General features: G+C 41.9%; 1 protein-coding gene across 1 annotated transcript in view; it reads right to left on the bottom strand.

Annotated features, from left to right (window-relative positions):
- Positions 1-12,404, bottom strand: part of TBC1D31 (TBC1 domain family member 31) — a 60,534-nt gene extending 48,130 nt beyond the window's left edge. Inside the window, 4 exon segments of the mRNA XM_065895100.1 lie at positions 1,110-1,288; positions 4,772-4,887; positions 8,483-8,629; positions 12,328-12,404. Of these exon segments, the coding sequence (XP_065751172.1) occupies positions 1,110-1,288; positions 4,772-4,887; positions 8,483-8,629; positions 12,328-12,404 (519 nt within the window).
- Between the last annotated feature and the right edge of the window lie 7,887 nt (positions 12,405-20,291).

The raw sequence follows: 20,291 nt of genomic DNA, 5'->3' as shown, positions 1-20,291 counted from the left end.
CAAACAGAAGGAAAAAAAAACCTTAAAAGCAAAAGAAATGGATTTTTTAAAAAGTGATATATGTGTACAATGGAATACTGATCAGCAATAAAAAGGAACAAACTACTGATACATACAGCAGCATGGATGAATCTCGAAAACATGCTGAAGGAGAAAAGCTTTTACACATACCATTACTGACCAGCTCTACTTATGTGAAATTTTAGAACAGATAAAACTAACCTATGGTGGAAAAACATCAGAGGAGTGCTTACCTGGGAAGGGATATAATGTAACTTCCTGGGATGATGGTAATAATAGGTCTGCACATGTTACAAAAGTGTATGTATTTGCCAAAACTTAATAAATGAATACTTAAAGATTTGTGCATTATGCACAAATTTTACATCAACAAATACTGAACCCAATTAAATGCAGTTAATTAAATGCAGGCTTAAAGCATGGATGGGCAAGCACTGATGTCTGCAATTTACCTTAAAATGCAAAAAAAAAGGGCTTCCCTGGTGGCGCAGTGGTTGAGAGTCCGCCTGCCGATGCAGGGGACACGGGTTCGTGCCCCGGTCCGGGAAGATCCCACATGCCGCAGAGCGGCTGGGCCCGTGATCCATGGCCGCTGAGCCTGCGCGTCCGGAGCCTGTGCTCCGCAACGGGAGAGGCCACAACGGTGAGAGGCCCGTGTCCAGCAAAAAAAAAAATGCAAAAAAAAAAAAAGATGAGTTAATAAACAGAGGAACAGAAAGATGGATAGATCCATCATATAGTTTACTAACATGTAAGTACAGTATAGTATAGTAGGATCTAGACCATGGGTGTACATGTGTTCACTGTGAAATTCTTCTATATATATAAAATCTGCTGTATATTTGAAATTTTTCATAATTGGGTTAAGAAATAAAACGAGATCAACCAGCTACGTAAAAACTAACAACTAAAGTTGAAGTTACACACTATAATAATTAAAAATAATAAAAAAGGTTTGCTTGTTGCTGAGTTATGAAGGCATAGCTAAGTGGGACAAAGCGAACCATTACTTATAATATCTATATTCTGCTGATCAAGAAACTAGCCTGAGAAGCACAACAGACCAAGATGTGTCTCCCTTCACTGACCTTTTGTATACCCACAGACTGGAGAATATTCAGCTTTCTTTTTCTTTGAAAGGTATCCAAGTCCCATAGCTGTGCTGTATCAGAAGAAGTAGTGATGGCGTATCTCCCGGATGCGTGCACAGAGATTGAGAACACCGACGATTCATGTCCTCTCATCCAGCTAACTAGCTGCTTGGTGACTGTGGGAAAAAGGAAAACAGATATACAGGTCAAACCCTATATTTCATCCGAGAACTGATTCAGTTGATGGCTAGGGATTATATGAGGTCCCTCCATCTCCGTTAACACCTAAAAAGAATGGAAGCCGGTGGCTGGTCGATGAAGTGCACCGTAGGACATGTTAGTAACATGTGTAACACCGAGGTTGGAGGAGAGGAGGCCGAAAGAGGGTTTAAGAACAGCCTTGAATGTGACGTGATGGAGTCTGGGCTTTCTCTTGAAATAGTTTTACACAGAAGAATACCATATCTGGTCTGTTTCAGAAAGCACTTTGAAGATATGATGGATATACTAGAAAGGAGGAAGAGATTACAAAATGACTAGTTTATCTGTTGCTGTAATAACCCAGGCAGGAGATAAGGAGGGTCTATACTAAGAACGTGGCAATGGAGAAAGGAACAAACTCAAAAGCTACAAAAGAAATATCAAAGGACTCAGTGATTAAATGGATGTGTTGAGACAAAAGAGGAGTTGAAACTCCAGTGGCTCTGGTTTAGTTACATAAGCAGGTGGTGATTCTACTACCTGACATAAATACACAAGGAGGGACAGACTTAGCAGTGTGAGAAGAGGTAAGAAACTTGATCTTTTACATCGATTTGGTGTGTGTACATGTGTGTGTGTGTGACACAAAAGCAGAGAAAACAGTCTGGTAGAGAAAACACCAAAAACTCTTCATAATAATTATCAATGGGTAATAAAATTACAGTGATTTTTACTTTCTCTTTACGTTTTTCTGTGTCTCTAAGTTTTCTGTAATAGGCATGGTATACTTTTAGGGTCATATTTTTTTCCTCCAGAAAGATGGAAGTGGGGAGAACAGTCAGAAAACAAGATGTAAATCTGGGAAACATTAAGACACAAAGTAGGTCAAAACTGAAGATAGAGGAACAGATAAACCCTTAGGAAGGGAGGAGTGGTTTCCAAACACCAGTCTGAAGTCTGGCATTACTTAATGCTCAATTTTTCACTGGCCTTCAGTGAAATGAGAAAAGGATAACGTAATGAGTTTTTCATAAAGCTAAATTTAAAGTACTACCTTTAAAAAAAAAAAAGTACTACCTTTTAATCTATTGTATCCTTCTAAGTTTTTATGTTTTAAAAAAAAATCCCTTGTTGGGCTTCCCTGGTGGCACAGTGGTTCAGAGTCTGCCTGCCGATGCCGGGGACGCGGGTTCGTGCCCCTGTCCGGGAGGATCCCACATGCCGTGGAGTGGCTGGGCCCGTGAGCCATGGCCACTGAGCCTATGCTCCTCAACGGGAGAGGCCACAACAGTGAGAAGCCTGTGTACCGCAAAAAAAAAAAAAAAAAAAAAAATCCCTAGTTTTATGAAATGAAGTTATATTGTTTTTTTCCAATGTCAATCAGCAAAATTAAAAGTTGTAACCTATGTTAGTTCCTCTACTTTTTCTAATTGGGTCAAATACCCAAAAGTCTAGGAACCACTAAAAGAACCCAGAAAAGAAAGAGTCGGAAAAGTAGAACCAAGAGAGGTAACAGCAGAAAACTAAGACTCTTGAAGTAACCCAAAGTGTTAAAAGCTATGAAGAAACAAAATGAAAAGGATAAAGAGGATTTACACAATCAGAGGTTACTAAAGACCTTGGAGATAGAAGTCTTGGAAGCCTGGATGGGGAGACTAAGAGTCAGAATCCATCGATGGATGCTGTGAAGAAGCAGGATTTGGCAGCAAAGAAAGGGAGGTAGTTGGGGAAGTAGAGACGGTATCTGAGGAAGGGGCTTGGTTAAGAGGGGTTTCCATAAGACAGAAGACACTATAAAAAGATAAAACTAAGACGAGAGGAGGAGAGAATGGATAAAATCCAAGGAAAGCAATCACACAGGAGTTTAAAGACTTAGTTTTTCAGAATTTCAGTGACAGCAGTGTTTGTAATATCAAAAATTGGAAACAGTTTAAAGTCCATCAATAGGTAAAAGGCTAAACAATTATGGTATTACAAACATTTATAGAGTATGATTACTAAGTACTGATCTTAAATATATAAAATTTTCATGAGGTAAGGAAGTGATTCCACCAAACAATATAAACAGGATGATTATATATTTGTTAGAGTATAAAAAAGGTATATGCATAGAAAACAGATTGGAAAGATCAGTCCCTGTTATAAAAACACTGACTGTGTCTCTGGGCATTATTGCAGGATGCCTGCCTTTTCTTCCTGCATGTGCGGTGAGAGGGTACTACTGATTGAGAGCAGGGACCCTGCAGCTTGACTCCCAGATTAGGAATCCTGGCTCCACCGCTTACCAAGCTGTGGCAGCTTAGTCAAGTTACTTCTGTGCTTCAATCTCCTCATCGGCAAAATGGGCATAACAAGAGTATCCATCTCTGTGGGTTATTATGATGAGTAAAATTAATTAATATGTATAAAATCATAGAACAGTACCTGGCAAGGAGTAAACACTAAGTGTTAGCTATCACTATTACTACCATTCTTATTATTATTGTTTATAATTTTTCTAAATATTATAATACATAGGTTACATTAATAACAAGAAAAAAACAATGCAGTTGAGATTTTTTTTCTTAATAATAAGTTCAGTTTACAGAACTCTAAGTTCTCTATTAAAAAATATAATGTGGTATAAAGTACATAGGTTATATTTAAAAAGTGTTTATTCTTGTACCTGTGTAGTAAGGAATTTGGCCTTCAAAGAGAGGTATGGCCTTTGTCCAGGCTCCAAGGAGGCAACCTCTAAACCCTTGGAATTACTCCAGTGGTAGGAGTGTCTTTGTTCTTTGTGGTAGGTCCCTGGACAACAGCAGATGGTTTATGCTAAGGAGAGAACCTCAGAGTGGGGACTGGCCACACCAGAAAGACCAACCACGCGAGTGACTGGAAGGTTGGGGCTTTCGGCCACATGATGTCAGCCCAGCCTCCAGAGAAGAGGAGGGCTGGACACTGAGTTTAAAATCAAGTGGGCAATAATCCAGTCATGCCTGTTATGGAGCCTCAATAAAAACTCTTGAAGTCAGAGCCTGGGTGAATTTCCCGGTGTGGCAATACTCGGTGCGGATGGCCACACGTGGATGTCGGGAGGGTAATGTATCCCTGGGGACAATGGAAGCTTCTCTTTTGTGAGCCTCCCAGATTCCACCCTGTGCGTCTCTTCCTTTGGCTAGTTTTAATTTGTATCCCTTCGCTACATCAAAACAATAACCGTAAGCATAGTGCTTCCCTGAATTCTGTGAGTCATTCTAGTGAACTCCCAAACCTAGGGGAAGTTGTGGGGAACCCCGAGTTTGTAGTCTGTTGATCTGATGTGACGATGGCCCTGGGACCCCCAAACCTGTGGCTAGTGTCTGAAGTGAGGGTCATTGGGTGGGGTCTGATCCCTCAGACTATACAGATCAGCCAACTCCCTGCAGTATTTCTGTCTGCATTTCACTCTGCTTCAAAAGAGAAATAGGACCTCTTACCTGTATCGAAACATTTAATAGAATAATCAGCTAACGCCACAAGGAATTCAGACTTCCTATGAAGATTAAAGGCCAGAGCTGTGCAAGCTTGCGATGTTCGCTGAACAAGATTAAACCTATGAAGAGATTACTGCGTTAGTATCAGAAATTCTTCCAATAATTGTAAAATTTCACATTGGAGAAGTCCTTAGAGATGAAGAAAATGAAACCCAGAAAAATGAGCTCCCATTCCGGCAGAACAAAAACAGATTACGAAGAGTGCTACCTGCCATGTAAAGGAGTTTGGATTTCACTTACACAGAATGGGAAGCCATCAAGAACTTTTGAGCACAGCAGAATCATGGTCAGGCATGTCTTTCAGGAAGAGGATTCTGGCAGAGATGGCAAATGGACAGGGGGACAAGAAGAGATGATTAAGAAAGCTACTACAGAGACTCTCAACCAGAGTTACGGGTATAAAATGGAAATGACGAATAGGAGAGGTGTCAGAAGTCAAGTGGAGAAAGGCCTGGTGATGCATGGAACATGGGGTGAAGAGGGAGGAATCAGGAATTCCTCACACGTGAAATGAAGATAAGAAAAGATGTCTCATAAGGTTGTTGTGACAGTTAAATGAAATAATATCTGATGATTAAATGAAATAATGTACGTTAAGTACTTAGCAGAGTACTTGGCACCTAGCCAGAGTTTCATTTACTAAAAAATGAAGGTTTCAAACTTAGGCAAAAAAGGAACCCACGTGGGGGTAGGAAACAATCATTCTGGTTTTAAACATGTAGAGTTTAAGGCCCTTGAAAAGCATTTGGAGCCGTGCTGTCCAAAAGAAATGGAATGCAGGCCACATGCATCATTTAAAATTTTCTAGGAGCCACATAAAAAAATGTTACGTGGCAAAAATGTTATGTGGCACAATGTTATGTGGCAGCTGAAGCCTGAGGCTTGATGGTGATAAGATTATTAAAGAGAATACCTAGAATATGGAAGGAGGCAGGCCAGGGACAGATGCCCAAATAGAAATGAGAAGAGACCACTGGATTAGGCGATTAGGAAGAGGGAGCCCACTGCAGTGGGCTGTAGAATCAGACAGGCCTGATTTCAAGTCACAGCTACGCCACTTACACCTCTGCCCAGATGTGAATATTTACAGAGAGAAAAGGGACAGTGGACTGAATAAAAGAGAGGAATACTCATGGTGCAAAGTCCCAAGGGCGGCCATAGAAGATAGAGATTAGGGCTGGAAGAAATTAGGAACACCTATTTCTACAGATGAAGTGGCAAAGAGTTATGGATGTTGAACTTACAGATATATTTGAGGTTCCCTTGAGAAGAAAAGGAAGCTTGAGGGCGTCTATTTTCTCATGAATTAGGAGGCTAGGCAGTCAGAATAAGAGTAGAGTCTGAACATACGGAATCACGGAAATTGGTAAAAGTTTGGAATATTCAGAGAAGAATGGGAAAAGTAAATGACAATAAATACAAGCAAATGAAGTACTAGCATCACTGAGGCTGAAGTTCATTACTCTATAATGGAGTCAATCAACAATTATTTTTATTTTGTCTGTTATTTTCTTTAGTGGGAGCAAAGAAGAGACAGGTGTATTGATTTAAGATTGGGAACTGGGCTTCCCTGGTGGCGCAGTGGTTGAGGGTCCACCTGCCGATGCAGGGGACATGGGTTCGTGCCCCAGTCCGGGAAAATCCCACATGCTGCGGAGCGGCTGAGCCTGTGGGCCATGGCCACTGGGCCTGCGCGTCCGGAGCCTGTGCTCCGCAGCGGGAGAGGCCACAGCAGTGAGAGGACCGTGTACCAGGAAAAAAAAAAAAAAAAAAGATTGGGAACTGGCTGGGTAGGTTAGCAAGAATAAAGGGTGGGAAAACTGTGACTATTATTTTTTTGGTAAGGAGTAGAAACAATGATTAACAGATTTCTACCTAGTAAATCACAGATAGATAAATCATATATGACCTCTTCCTTCCCTGAACTATTTGAGAATAAGTTACTGAGATCACGTTTCCCACAGACAAGGAAATTCTCCTATATAATCTTAATATAACCATCAAAATTAGAAAATTACATTTATATATTACTACCATCTAATCCCCAGACCCCAGCTTTGCCCACTGTCCTAATAATGTCCTTTGCAGCAAAGGGACCAGTCCAGGTCCAAGCCTTGACCTGCCATGTGTCTAGGCTCCCTCCGTCTGGAACAGTCTTCAGTCTTTCCACAACTTTCACGACCTTGACCCTTATGAAGATCACAGGCCAGTCTTGTTCTACAATGCCCTTAATTCAGCTTTGCCTGCTGATTCTACTGAATAGACTCAGGTTACCTGTCTTTGGTAGACAGGACTATCAGAGAAGCAACACTGTGGTCTTATCGCTGCACCCTATAAGGTGGCACACAAACTTTGATTTGTCCCACTACTGGTTAATTTAATTTTAATCATTTGATAAGGTGCTGCTGGCCAGGTTTCTTCATTGTAAAATTACTCTTTTTTTCTCTTTAATTAATAAATATTTTGTGGGGAGGTACTTTGCGACTATGCAAATATCCATTCTCATTAAACTATCTGTTTGTTGATTACAGCATGAATTCACGAATTTCTGTTTTATTCAGTGGATTATGAGCCATCACTATCAATTATTTTGAAACGCAAATTGTCTCCAATCTGCCCAGAGAGAGCTTCTTCAAGCTGACGTTTATGTCTTTTTGACACATCCCCATCATTCTCTGAACAAGTCCTTCTTTCTGGCTACAAAGTGTTCCAGGCTCATCTTGTACTCTCCCTGTCTCCATCCTGAAACTGGCTATTTCTGCAAGGATCCCTGATTTCTTGTAATAGAGAGTGATATTTAGAAAAGAACTGGGCACTAGGTATATGCATTACTACTGCGGTGTTATTGCTCCCAGGTCCTATGCGTGGACAAAGCTAGGAAATATATGTACATATAATTCATTCACTTTCTCATACACACACCTCTGTTCATTTCTATGTCTGTCTATATATGCTCAAAACCAGGAGGTCACACAGATATACCCAACTACAATCCAGTTCCACAGGGTTCAGTCAAGTTTTCTCCCTTTCCATGTTTGTAATTCCCCTTTCCAATAGTGAGGAATCTGGCCTCCATCATCCTCAGTCTATTTACTCATTTGACCAAACCTCCCCTCTTTCCCATGATTGCCCTGCCCCCAGGCAGAAACGTTCTGACTCTCTGGCTGGGCTAACAGTTTTCACTCCCATCCACCCACCCTCACTGCACAGATGTCTGCCTTAATCAATCCCACCTAATTGCTTTTTCACTAATTGTCCGGCAAAGGAAGAGAAGACGAGGAAGAGTAAGGATCAATTCTTTAAAACTCCTAGATCTAGTATACTGACAATAATGTAGAAAGGAAACTGTGTTCTTTCTAAACAATGAACAGACAGTAACTGATAAATTAGCAATAATAAAATTTTAAATTTAAGGGAAAAAAAGCTACTAGAGATGCTGTTAAAACCAGAACTTTAATTCTCTGAAAAAGTAATCCAACCATTTTATCTTTCTATTCTTTCTCACGTTATTCTACCAACACTTATGACAGAGTTTTACAAAGTGCCTGAAATACAGTAAGAACTTAATAAATCTTTCCGAATGAACAGTTAATAGCAGGTACTAAAATAGTCAAGGAGTTAATTACTTGGTAAATATCCAAAGTATCTGCTCACCTGTTTCCATACAAGTCAAAAACATAGATATTTCCTTGATGGTCCCCAGCAATTAAAGAATCACCTGAGCTATCAAAAGCCACATTCAAAAATCGTAAAACTTTGGGCAGGTAGTCAGAAGTGTTGTGAATGATGTTCACTATAATTCTGTCAAAAAAAACAAAAACAAGAACCATTAAATTCTATGTCAAGCATTACTTGTTGTCATGAAAACCATGGATTTTGTAGTATGCCTCACTAATGTTGAAGTTTTCTGCCTACCCCATCTTCCCTCTCCTATTGCTGCGGCTCCTCTGCCTCTCCTAGAAGCAACCCTACAAGGATTTCTGAAAACTGTCCTGGAAGTTATTGTCAAAGTAGCTGCCATTCATTTATTTATCAAATAGCTGAAAACCCAGGGTGTCAGACACTGAACAAGCCAGGAGCTAAGAGTAGTTGATAGACAGGAGCCCTGCCCTCAGGAAGCTTTCAGTTTAGTAGTAAAGACAGACACTAAAAAATATAAACACACACAAGAAGAGATTTATAAACTGTGATTAAGTCATAGACAACAGGATATGATAAGAAAATGTATTTCTGATTGAGTAGTTGAATTGTTACATCAAGCAACAGACCCATGATAAAAACAATGAAGTAATTAGTGAAAAGTAGAGAGTTTTATATAAATCACAAGCTACCACATGTAAGAAAAAATTCAATTCAATATCCTAACTTTAAGATATCCTAATGAGATTGTTTTTGTGATTACAGAACGTTCCAAGTGTACATGAGTTTTATTTTTAGGTATATTTGTCTAAAGCTATTATTTTTTCAGAGGAAGATCATGTACCATGTATCTGCTGAAAAGAAAACTGTTATAAAACTTGTAGCACAAATTAACTAACTCTTTAAAATAATATATGTGTTTATATTTGGGTCATGAAGGCCAGAAAAGTCCCATTCTCTCCTGCAACAAGTTTTCAAATCATGAAATTTTTTATCTTAATTGACTTTCTATGAATTTGAATTTTAATATTTGAAACATCTGCCTCATTATCACTTCATTTAAAAAACACTACATTGAATTAAGTATATCAAACATTTTCTACAGCGTATCTAAAAATAAGGCTTTCAGACTCATTGGGTAAAACAGTAAAATTATTTTTATCTAGTCCCTGACAAAGATTCTTGGCTTGACCAGACTTTAGTCAGGCTCCCAAACCTTCTCCTAGGCCCTTCTGTGCACTCCCTTATAAAATCTACTTTTAGCAAGAATGCTGCTTAGTCAGTTTAACCAGAACCCCCCTACCCTCAATACTACTTTCCTTGACATCAGATGGGTTCCTCATTCTCCACCATCTCCCAAGTGATGTCTGATCACCTTGGCCTGTCTTCAGCAGGAATCCTGTGAGGTAGATTTAGCCAGAACTCCCTTAACCCCAGATGTTTTCTCTTAGTAATTTTCCATCCAGCGACCCCCACCCTTCTCCTTGGCTATAGCTTCCCACTTGCCCAGGCTGTATTCAGGACTGAGCCCAGTTCTACCCTGTGGTCTTGTTTCCTCTGTTGCAACAGTCCTGAATACAGTCTGTTTTTACTTTAACTATTGTCCAGCTCTGGTTTTTGTTTGACATTCCCAAAGGGGGATGGGGGGGATAAATGTATTGAAATAATAAGTAACAACATCAAAATGTTCCCTGGCAATTAAGCTCAGACCAAGCAAACGACTTTTCCCTCCAGTCTTTTTTCTGTAACATTTATTATGTGTCTGGATTACATGATCACTGTTCAAAATATGGAAAATACAGAAAAACACTAATAATTTGATTATAACCCTATCATCATGATATAATCACATTTAATAGCAAAATTCTGTCCTTCTGATTTTTCATATAAATCACACATGCAAATATTTTAAAACGGCTTTTCAGTTGCTCACAATTTGCCTGATAGAGTTCCTCAGTCCTTAAACATAGTAAAAACATCAAATATTTACTGAACACCAAGATGCATGAGACACTAATTCCCTAAGACAATCTTGCTGTTAAGTACGATTATTTTCACTTACGGCCTAAGAGATTAACTTGCCCAAGGTCACAGAGCTAGCGAGTGGACACTTACTTCAACTAAAGTGCATCTGACTCCACAGTCAATGCTCCTTGCTTCTCTCAACACCGTAACAACGGGTTTTATTGAACAGAAAGAAAGCTATGTTTTAGTGGAAGAAACAAATGAGGATATTTGCACACAAACTCGTTTCTTTCATTTTTTGAATCTTGCATGTGTATCTAGATATTTTATAACAGCAAGAAAGAGAATTAGTGTGGGTTGGCATAACTTTTACAACATTTAGAGAACGTGAGGAAGTAAGGGTGCTATTTACATAAACTCCAGATTTGGAAATGAAAATCTCTACTGAAGTACCCCTATTCTAGATAAAATGTTTATTCAATGGAGTTGACGGGACAGCAGTATTGTTAGGGGACTGATAGCAACCAGAAACCAAAGAAACTAATGGTACAATGTGCAGCAGTGTGCTTTGGGCATGTGTAGTTGGCACTGATTTGTTGAGGAGGAAGCAAAGGATCAACAGAAAAATCACGAGAACAAGAAACACACTGCAATATGAGTGCAAGTGAGGCAGCAAAGTCCACGGGATCCGAAGGAATTAGAAGCAATAAGATTAATCTGTGTGCAGCAACTGGACCCAAGATGGCGCCACTTTGGGACAAAGGCTTCCATTAAAGTCACCCAGGAGCCTCAAACAGGACAGATACCCGGGAACTGAATGAAAAGAAGAGTTGGGGAGGGAGGGATGAATGGGCAGGGCAACGGCAATTTTTAGGGCAGTGAAAATACTTTGTATGAGACCGTAATGGTGGATGAGTCATTATACATTTGTCCAAACCTACAGAATGTAGAACACCAAGACTGAATCCTAACCTTAACTGTGAGAATTTGGGTAATAATGATGCCTTCATGCAGTTTCATCCATTGCAACAAATATCTAGTGGAGAATATTAATAAGGGGCAGGCTAGGCATGTGTGGGAGCAGGGGGTATAAGGGAAATCTCTGTACCTTCCTCTCAATTTTGCTGTGAACCTAAAACTGTCCTAAAGAAATAAAGTTTATCAAAAAAAAAAAAAAAAGCAGCAGCAACTATAGCCTTACTAGAAAGAGTGCCCTACCTTGTAAACCGTAACCCTTTCCTCCACCACTATCACCACCATACACGTTAATACGTAAACTCCAAGAGAACCAGAAGTTTGTTTTGGTCCACAGCTGTCTCTCAGCGCTTAGAAGCTTGGCACATAGTAAGTGCTCATCAAATAGTCGATGAGCGAATGCTTGCCTGAATACAAACAATGATTCAAGGATGGATAAACTGCGGCATTTGGAAGGGGAGAAGTGCATTGTTCCCCTCCCGCATCAGTTCTTCCTCCTGAGTTCTTTCCCAGCTGGAATAACTAACGAGTATTTACTGAGCATCAACTGCGTGCCAGGAATACTACAGGGATTCTGTGTTAATTAAGGCAGGCAGTCCTGGTACTCACCAGAAACTCAAATTCCCTGGCATAAACCAGGACCTCCCGCTCCACGTTGATCCTAATGAGACCCCGTCCCCAGGACTGGGAGGGGGGTCTCTAAGGATCATGAAACTCAGGGCACCTGGGTTGCTCGAGGTCACCCAACCCAGGTATCCGGGGCAGGATCAGATCCAGGACCCAAACCTCCATCCGGCCCCCCGCACCCCTTCCCGAGATCCTCCCCAACAGCCCCTCCAACGCCTCGCCAAAGCCGGGGACCCGCCCCTCGCCGGCGGCCATCCCCCTCTACAGCGCGCGCCTCCCGCCGCGGCCTTTACCCGTCCCGAGTGGCCGGGGATGGTTTGCGGTGCCATATCTTGCCGCTCTCCTTGTTGCCCAGGTTTATGCTCTGCATGTCGCAGTCCACGCGCGACCGCCGCCAGTCCAGCGGACAACGGTCCCGGCGCCTTTCCGGCACGCCCCGCGCTTCCTGCCCGGGAAACTTGAGCGCCGGCCGCGGCTGCCCGTATCCCCAACGACCGTACCAAGAGCGCGCAGGCCGCCGATCGGACGGCGCTAAACCCCGCCCAGGCGACCCCTCCCGTTCAGGACAATGGAATCAGCCCACGACCTTCTCCCTTAGACTCCGCCCCCTTTCGCGGGCCGTTCTCCCCAGCCCCACCCCCCCCCAAAACCTTCTGGGAATCGTAGTTTTCTGCAGGTGTAACCTGGCGCGCGAAGTCGGCTTGGGATTTCTGCTTTCTCGGGGCCTCGCTGGCTTTTAGGCTTTCAACGGAAGCAATAAAAGTGATTTTTCCCCAGGGCCCCCAGATCCCGTTTCACGTTGCGTTTAGGGATTGAGGAGTTGTACAGACAACTAATAGAGAAGCAAGGACCCAAATGCATTGAGAATTGAAGGGTTCCTTTTATAAAACATTCGGGTTCAAAAAAGAACCTTGATGGAGTCCACTCTTCTTGACCTTTTCATCATCGTCATGAATGTTGTTTTAATTCCGTAGTCTAACAAGAGGCTCCAGTATTATGGCGTCGGATCCACCAGGCATGCACCGGTAAAGCAATGTCATCAACAACCAGTTGCGTTGACGCCAGAGAAATTCTTTTCGGTAAATATTTACTTAGAACTTGTATAGTGCTTACTAGGTATCAAACACTCTTCTAAGTGCTTTAGGACTATTAACTCATTTAGGTTTTTTAATCCTCATAACAAACCTACAACATTGGTAATACTGTCACCTTCATCTTTAGTGCTTTATGAGGTAGTGTATTGGTTTGCTGAGGCTTTGTGCCACAGACTTGGTGGCTAAAACAACAGAAATTTATTCTCTCACAGTTCTGAAGGCCAGAGTCTGAATCAAAGTGTTGGCAGGTCACAGAGGCCCTAGGGAAGATTACTTTGCCTTTTCCACCTTCTGGTGGTTGCTGGCTTCCTTGGCATGGAAGGAAGCACACATCACTCCATTCTCTGCCTGCAACTTCACCAAGCCTTGTCTTTTCCTCTAATCTCTGTCTCAAATCTCCCTTTGCTTTTCTCTTATAAGAACACCTGTCCTTGGATTTAGGGCCCACCTAGATAATCTAGGATAATCTCCTCATTTCAAGATCCTTAACTTACTTACACCTGCAAAGACCCATTTTCCAAATAAGGTAACATTCACACGTTCTGGGCATTACTCCCTGGGTATATATTTCCGGGGTCCACCATTCAACCCACTACAGGTAGAAAAATGACTTTTTACAAAATTATATGACCATGATATTTAAAAAGCGCAAACTCTAGCAGAAATACAAAACGCTCACAAAAATTTAGCAGTGTGGATTTTTAAACTTTTTTTTTTTTTTTTTTTTTTTTTGCGGTACGCGGGCCTCTCACTGTTGTGGACTCTCCCGTTGCGAAGCACAGACTCCGGACGCTCAGGCTCAGCGGCCACAGCTCACGGGCCCAGCCGCTCCGCAGCATGTGGGATCTTCTCGGACCGAGGCACAAACCCGTGTCCCCTGCATCGGCAGGCGGACTCTCAACCACTGCGCCACCAGGGAAGCCCTGAATTTTTAAACTTTTTATATTGTTATCAAGGGGTAGCCCTGAGAGACAACTCTTAGTAACCCTTTGCAGAGGAGATTATTTTTTAATTTATTTTTTTATATTTTTATTTTATTTTTATTTATTGGACTTGAGATGGTAATAAACTGTATGTATGAATGTTTGCATTGTTATTCAGGAAATTTAAGGTGTTAAGCTTAAGGGCACCTAACTTGAAATAGGTTATTTCCCACACTTGTGTCTCACACAGGTAACCATACAACTTTTTATCAGTAGCAGAGACAAATCCGCTGAATGATTTCCTTAACTACTCTGGTTTAACCTGCCTGCAGCTCAGCTTGTATGGGTTGTCACAGCCTATGTGACCATCCTATTCAATTTCAGATACATTGGTAAAGAGGTTTCCACATTACAGATCTTCTGGACACCCACTTTTCACTTATCTTTGGATTTAGTTGGACCAGATCTGAAGGTCAGGCTGGCAACTGAAGAGATGTGCACCCATGGCTGCCAACCTCCCAATTTTTTCTCTTTTCTTTTTTTTTTCGGCCGCGCCATGTGGCATGTGTGATCTTAGTTCCCCAACCAGGGATCGAATCTGCATCCCTTGCATTTGAAGTGCAGAGTCTTAACCACTGGACCACCAGGGAAGTCCCGAATCTCCCAATTTAGTAACCCAAGTTGGTAGACCGTTTTCTAGTTCCTTCTTGAATCATTACGTAGTCAATAACTGATGCATACTATACATATTTTTCAGCTTTATTGAGGTATAATATATCCATCACCTCCAAAATTTTCCTTCTGCCTCTTTTTATCCCTATCCCACCTTGTCCATGGGCAACCACTGATCTGCTTTGTCTCTTAGATTAGTTAATATTTTCTAGAAATTTATACAAATGGGTGTTAAACTAGGTACCCTTTTTTTTTGATCCGGTTTCTTTCATTCAGCATAATTATTTTGAGAGTCGACTATGTTGTTGGGTATATCAGTGGTACATATGTTTTTATTGCTGGGTAGTATTCCATGGTATTGATGTACCACAATTAGTGGTATATTCAGCTGTTGGTGAACATTGGGATTGTTTCCAGTGTTTGGCTATTACAAAGAAAGCTGTTATGGACATTCCTGTTCGAGTCTTTGTATAAATATATGTTTTCATTTCTGATGAGTAAATTCCTAGATGTGGAATGGCTGGGCCATATGGTAAGTGTAGGTTTAACTTTTTTTTTTTTTTTTTTTTTTTTGCGGTACGCGGGCCTCTCACCCTTGTGGCCTCTCCCGTTGCGAAGCACAGACTCCAGACGCGCAGGCTCAGTGGACATGGCTCACCAGCCCAGCCACTCCGCGGCATATGGGATCCTCCCAGACCGGGGCACGAACCCGTGTCCCCTGCATAGGCAGGCAGACTCTCAACCACTGCGCCACCAGGGAAGCCCAGGTTTAACTTTTTAAGAAAGTATCAGTCATTTTCAAAGTAGTTGTCATTTTACATACCCACCGATACTGGATAGTGTAGGATAGTTTCAGATACTCCGTATCTATGATGAGTCTTTGTTATTATAGCTGTTCTAGGAGTGTGGTGGTACTTCATTGTGAGTTTATTTTGTGTGGGATCCTAGTTCCCCGACCAGGGATCGAACTCACACCCCCTGCAGTGGAAGCTCGGAGTCTTAGCCGCTGGACCACCAGGGAAGTCCCTTTCATGGTGATTTTAATTTCCATATCTGGAATGACAAATGATGTTCAGTATCTTTTCTTGGGATTTTTTGCCTTCTGCATATATCTGCTCAAATCTTTTGCCTGATTTATAATTGGGTTGTTTTCTTATTATTGAATTTTGAGGATTCTGTATATGTTCTGGATATAGGCCTTTTATCAAGTTTATGTTCTGCAAATATTTTCTCCTAGTCTTTGTCTTGTTTTTTCATCCTCTTGACCATGTCTTTGAATGCACAGAAACTATTAATATGGATGAAGGGTTGACCAAATCAGTCACCGTGGAAGGAAACCAAACAGGCAACAGTTGGATGACAAAGGTCCATTGACATATTGTGTAGGAAAGCTGACATTGCACAGGAAAGAGTTCTGTTTCATCAGTAAAACAGAAATGTGTGTCATGCTGCTAACTGACACAAACCCAGGCAATGTTTTCCGTTTCCTAGACAACTATTTGGCCCTGTAAGGAAAGGGGTGAGGAGGCCAAAGCCATTACAGGTGAACTATGACATAGTGCATGTCCCCCAACCTTTAAACATGAATCAGAACAGAAAAGGAAAATCAAAGGGTTGTGTTCCAAGTTGCTTAAATAAATATTCATGCCTAGGGGTTCTCATAAAACATACATGAAAGCAACCAAGGGTAGTATTTCATGTGGAATCAAAAGGATTTGACACCTACAGTTGAAATGGTTCAGTATCAAAGCAGAGGGGAAAATGTGATGTTGATCTTGACAGGCAGCTAGATCAGTCCCACATACAGTGAGAAACAACTCACATAAACTGGGGTTTCTAAAAGGCCTCCTCCAGACTAAAGGAAGGAGGAGACCAGAGGGTGAAGCTCCCTCTTCCACGGCAGAGTGGGCAGTGGTTACAAGTTTCTCCTCTTTACAGCCCTTACGCGTGGCCAGGAGAGGAGTAGGACTTAGAATTCTTGATCTCTATCTCGTCCAAAGCTGTCCTAAGAAGCAAGGACAGCCTAGAGCCACCTCTGCCTTAGCTGCAACTGCATAATATCCCATCTTATGGATGCAGCATAATTTAATAATTCCCCTATTTTGGGCAGTTGGGTTTAAAAAAATTATATGCAAACATTATGCCAGAGAAATTAATATCTAAGTGTGTAATTGTAGGCACTGGTATAAGCCAGCTCAGGAAGCTTCTATAGGGAAGCTTAAACCTTCCAAATTATGCTCTGCATGTAGTGGCCTATTCCAAAGGCCTCCCTGGGCAGAGGGCTGTGGAGTCAGAGAATGCTGGGAATATCTCCCATAGGACCGGATAACTATTCTTGATTCACAGGCTCCTAATAACTTTTGTGGGCTCAGAGGACAGGCGATCCATCACATGTGACAGGATGCCAGTAAACCATGAGTAAAATGCCTCTAAGTGCTGTAGGGAGGAAGGCAAACTGATTGGGCTAAGCATTTATTGTCCACTGAAGTATTCTAGGGCAGCGTGGCATCCTTCCTGCCCGCTCTGGGCAGTGTGTGGCGAGAGGCCACAGAGCCGAGTGAGGATGAACACTTTCATGGCAGAGCAAAATCTTTGGAGATGGTCTTTGGGGGACAACAAGTCCACCGTCTCCCCAGATTGACAGCATTCTGATTAAAGGCAACTTTCCTTTCTACCAAATTCTGCAAGTATTGATTTTTTTCAAGCAGCGAGCAGCCCGACCTGATTTGGTAACATTTTCATTGCCCTAAAAATCCTATGTGCTCCACCTATATTCATCCCTCCCCTCTCTCTAAGTATTTTTGTTACTTTCATTATATAGATGGCTTTGAAAACTACTGCAAGCAGCTATCCACGGGAGGAAAGAGAAAGATAAGATAGAGATGCACAGTGGGGCTGGCTCTTTCACCTACAGACCTTAGAAGGGTGTTGTCTTTGTTAGTGAAGTAGTGGGCTGGACGCTGGTTCCATCTGCTTGACCCTTCAGAGAATTCTGTGCGAGGACGCAGATGTGGACAGGTGCGGGTTGGCATAGGTAACCACTTTTCACTTCGTTATTACACAGTTTCTTCTTTGGTCTTGCTTGCTTTTATTTTTTAATCCTATAGAAGCTCCTATTTGAATTTTGCATAAAATTTAAATTTTGCATAAAATTAAAACCTCTAAGTCATAAGTACTGTGAACATAGAGTCCTAATTTCAAGGATTCTGCCCTGTACTCCCCCCCAAGTACATTGCACTTATTAGATCTTGTACCCTGACTAGTGGTTTGGAAAATGTGGGCAGCCTATGTGTAAAGGCATGGTACCCAGAATGCCTAAGTACATTGGCTCTAAAGCTTACGAGTACTATAACCTTGGGCAAAGTATTTAACTTCTCTGTGCCTTGATTTCTTCATCTGTAAGATCAGGCCAATAATAGTGCCAACCCCATAGAGTTGTGAAGAATTTAGAACAGCAGCTGACACATAGAAGTCGTCTCCTAGTTATTATTATTGCTATTATTTAAGCCCTTCTAGGGAGAGTACCAGTGATATGCAGATACATTTAACAACTGGCTGTCTGGACAAAAAACTCTGGTTTGTAGAATTTGGCAATTTCTGTGGTATAAATACTCCTACTATGGCCAATTTCAAGCTGTGAATGTGATGTCATTGAATGCAGAGTTAGAGAGAGATGAGCTGTAGCGCACTATTATATAGTATGGTCACCATACAGATACAATAGACACAACCCCAAGAGCATGGATAATAGTAAAATGGATTAAAATAATTTAAAAAATGATATGTTTTGAGTATTACCTTTTAAAAAATATCATTTATTTCTACCTAAGTTAATACAATTTAATATTTAATAATTGACTCAGAAAATGCCTGAAAATTTAACAGTTTGCTCTTGTGAGCTAGCATGAGCCTGCCCCAGCTCTGCACTGTTTCTTACTTTCATCAACTTAGACATTTGCTGATGTTTCAGCTGACTTGCTATGTAACACAGTACCTCAAAACTTATTGGCTTAAAACAAAGCTGATTTCCTGTTTTCCAGTCCTGTGAGTTGACTGGGCTCAGCTGAACAGTTCTTCTGTTCCACATGGTGTAGCCAAGATCACTCACGGTTGCATTCAGCCCAAGTTCATCTTGAACTGGAACATCCACAATGGCTTCTCATCTACCAGTGCGTCTCTCCGTGTGGCCTCTGGGCCTTCAGGAGTCTAGCCTGATCTTCTTTACCTGGTACTGGCTCTCAAGAAAGGAATGTTCCAATAGGACAAGCCTGAATGTGTCAGTGTTTAACAAGCCTGTTTGTATCACCATGCCCGCTAATGTCCCATTGGCTAAAGGAGGTCACATGGTCAAGTCTAGACTCAATGTAGATGGGAATTACATATGTGCAGGAATCCTGAGAGATGTATTTTGTCATAGGCTACTAATATAATGGTTGACCACGGATGACATCAGGAAATCCCAGGGCACATTCGGAGGGAGTACACATAGGAATGAAGCTTCCTTTGAGGGGAGTTGAGAGTGTTGTCCTACCGTACATGTGTGGGGTGTGCACGCGTGCGTGTGTGTGTGCGTGTGTGTAGGATGTATGGGAAATTGCAAATGGAGGAGGGGGAGTAGACAAGCACCACATATAACTCAGTGGTTCTCAACCAGCGGTGAGTTTGCCCCCAGAACCCCAGAGGACATTTGGCCACATCTGCAGACGTTCTTGGTTGTCATAACTGGTGAGGTTGTCATTTGCTGCCAATCACCCTTTGCACAGGGAAGCCCCTCACCAACAAATAACTGTCTAACCCAAAGTGTCAGCAGTGCCGAGGCTAAGAAACCCTGTGTGTAACCTCACAGCACCAATTTGGCTGTTTAGTATGTGCTCTCTCTTCCCAACACGTTTTCCCTACTGCCTCTGACAGCACGTGCAAGATATAAAATTCTTTCCCAGCTCTCCAAATGCATGTTTAGCCTACTTGGATTGGCTTCAAACAAATGTGACAGATGTAGCCTTTCTGGATCCAGTGCCTTGCCAGACAAGCATATGCATGTTTGCACATCACGTCTGCAAAATTCCGCGGCTGAAAGAGGTCACACCTCCAACTTCCAGGAAAATATCTCAGATGACTTTTCCCCCAAGTCTTCCGGCTCTCAGAAGCTCTTGATACCTCTCTTTGCTCGCTTCTCCAGGGAAGCTATTCTGTTCTATTCCTCATTATGCCAAGGTTACATTTTGCCTTATCTGAGCAAAAGAATCCTCACTCATTAGTTCAGTAAATGTCAATGGAATGCATATTGCTGGCCAGGGCTGTCCTGGGTGCTGGGGTGCAGCAGGGAATGAGACACAGCTGCCTTTGCATGGAGCTTGCCGTTCTAGTTGGGGAGACAGACAACAACTAAGGGAATAAATAAATGATATCATGTTAGGTAATGAAAAGTGAAGACAATTTTAAGCAGGGTAAAGGGATGAGAACAATGGGGGTGGGGTGATACTTTGATTAAGGGGTTTAGGGAAGGCACTGTTGAGGGGTGCTCTCTGATCAGGGAACTGGACGCTGAGCGGGAGGGAGACACAATGA

The sequence above is a fragment of the Phocoena phocoena genome, chromosome 17 (genome assembly GCF_963924675.1).
Source record: "Phocoena phocoena chromosome 17, mPhoPho1.1, whole genome shotgun sequence".
Lineage (NCBI taxonomy): Eukaryota > Metazoa > Chordata > Mammalia > Artiodactyla > Phocoenidae > Phocoena > Phocoena phocoena.
The sequence above is the reverse complement of the archived record's forward strand: the minus strand, read 5'-3'. Positions and strand labels throughout refer to the sequence as shown.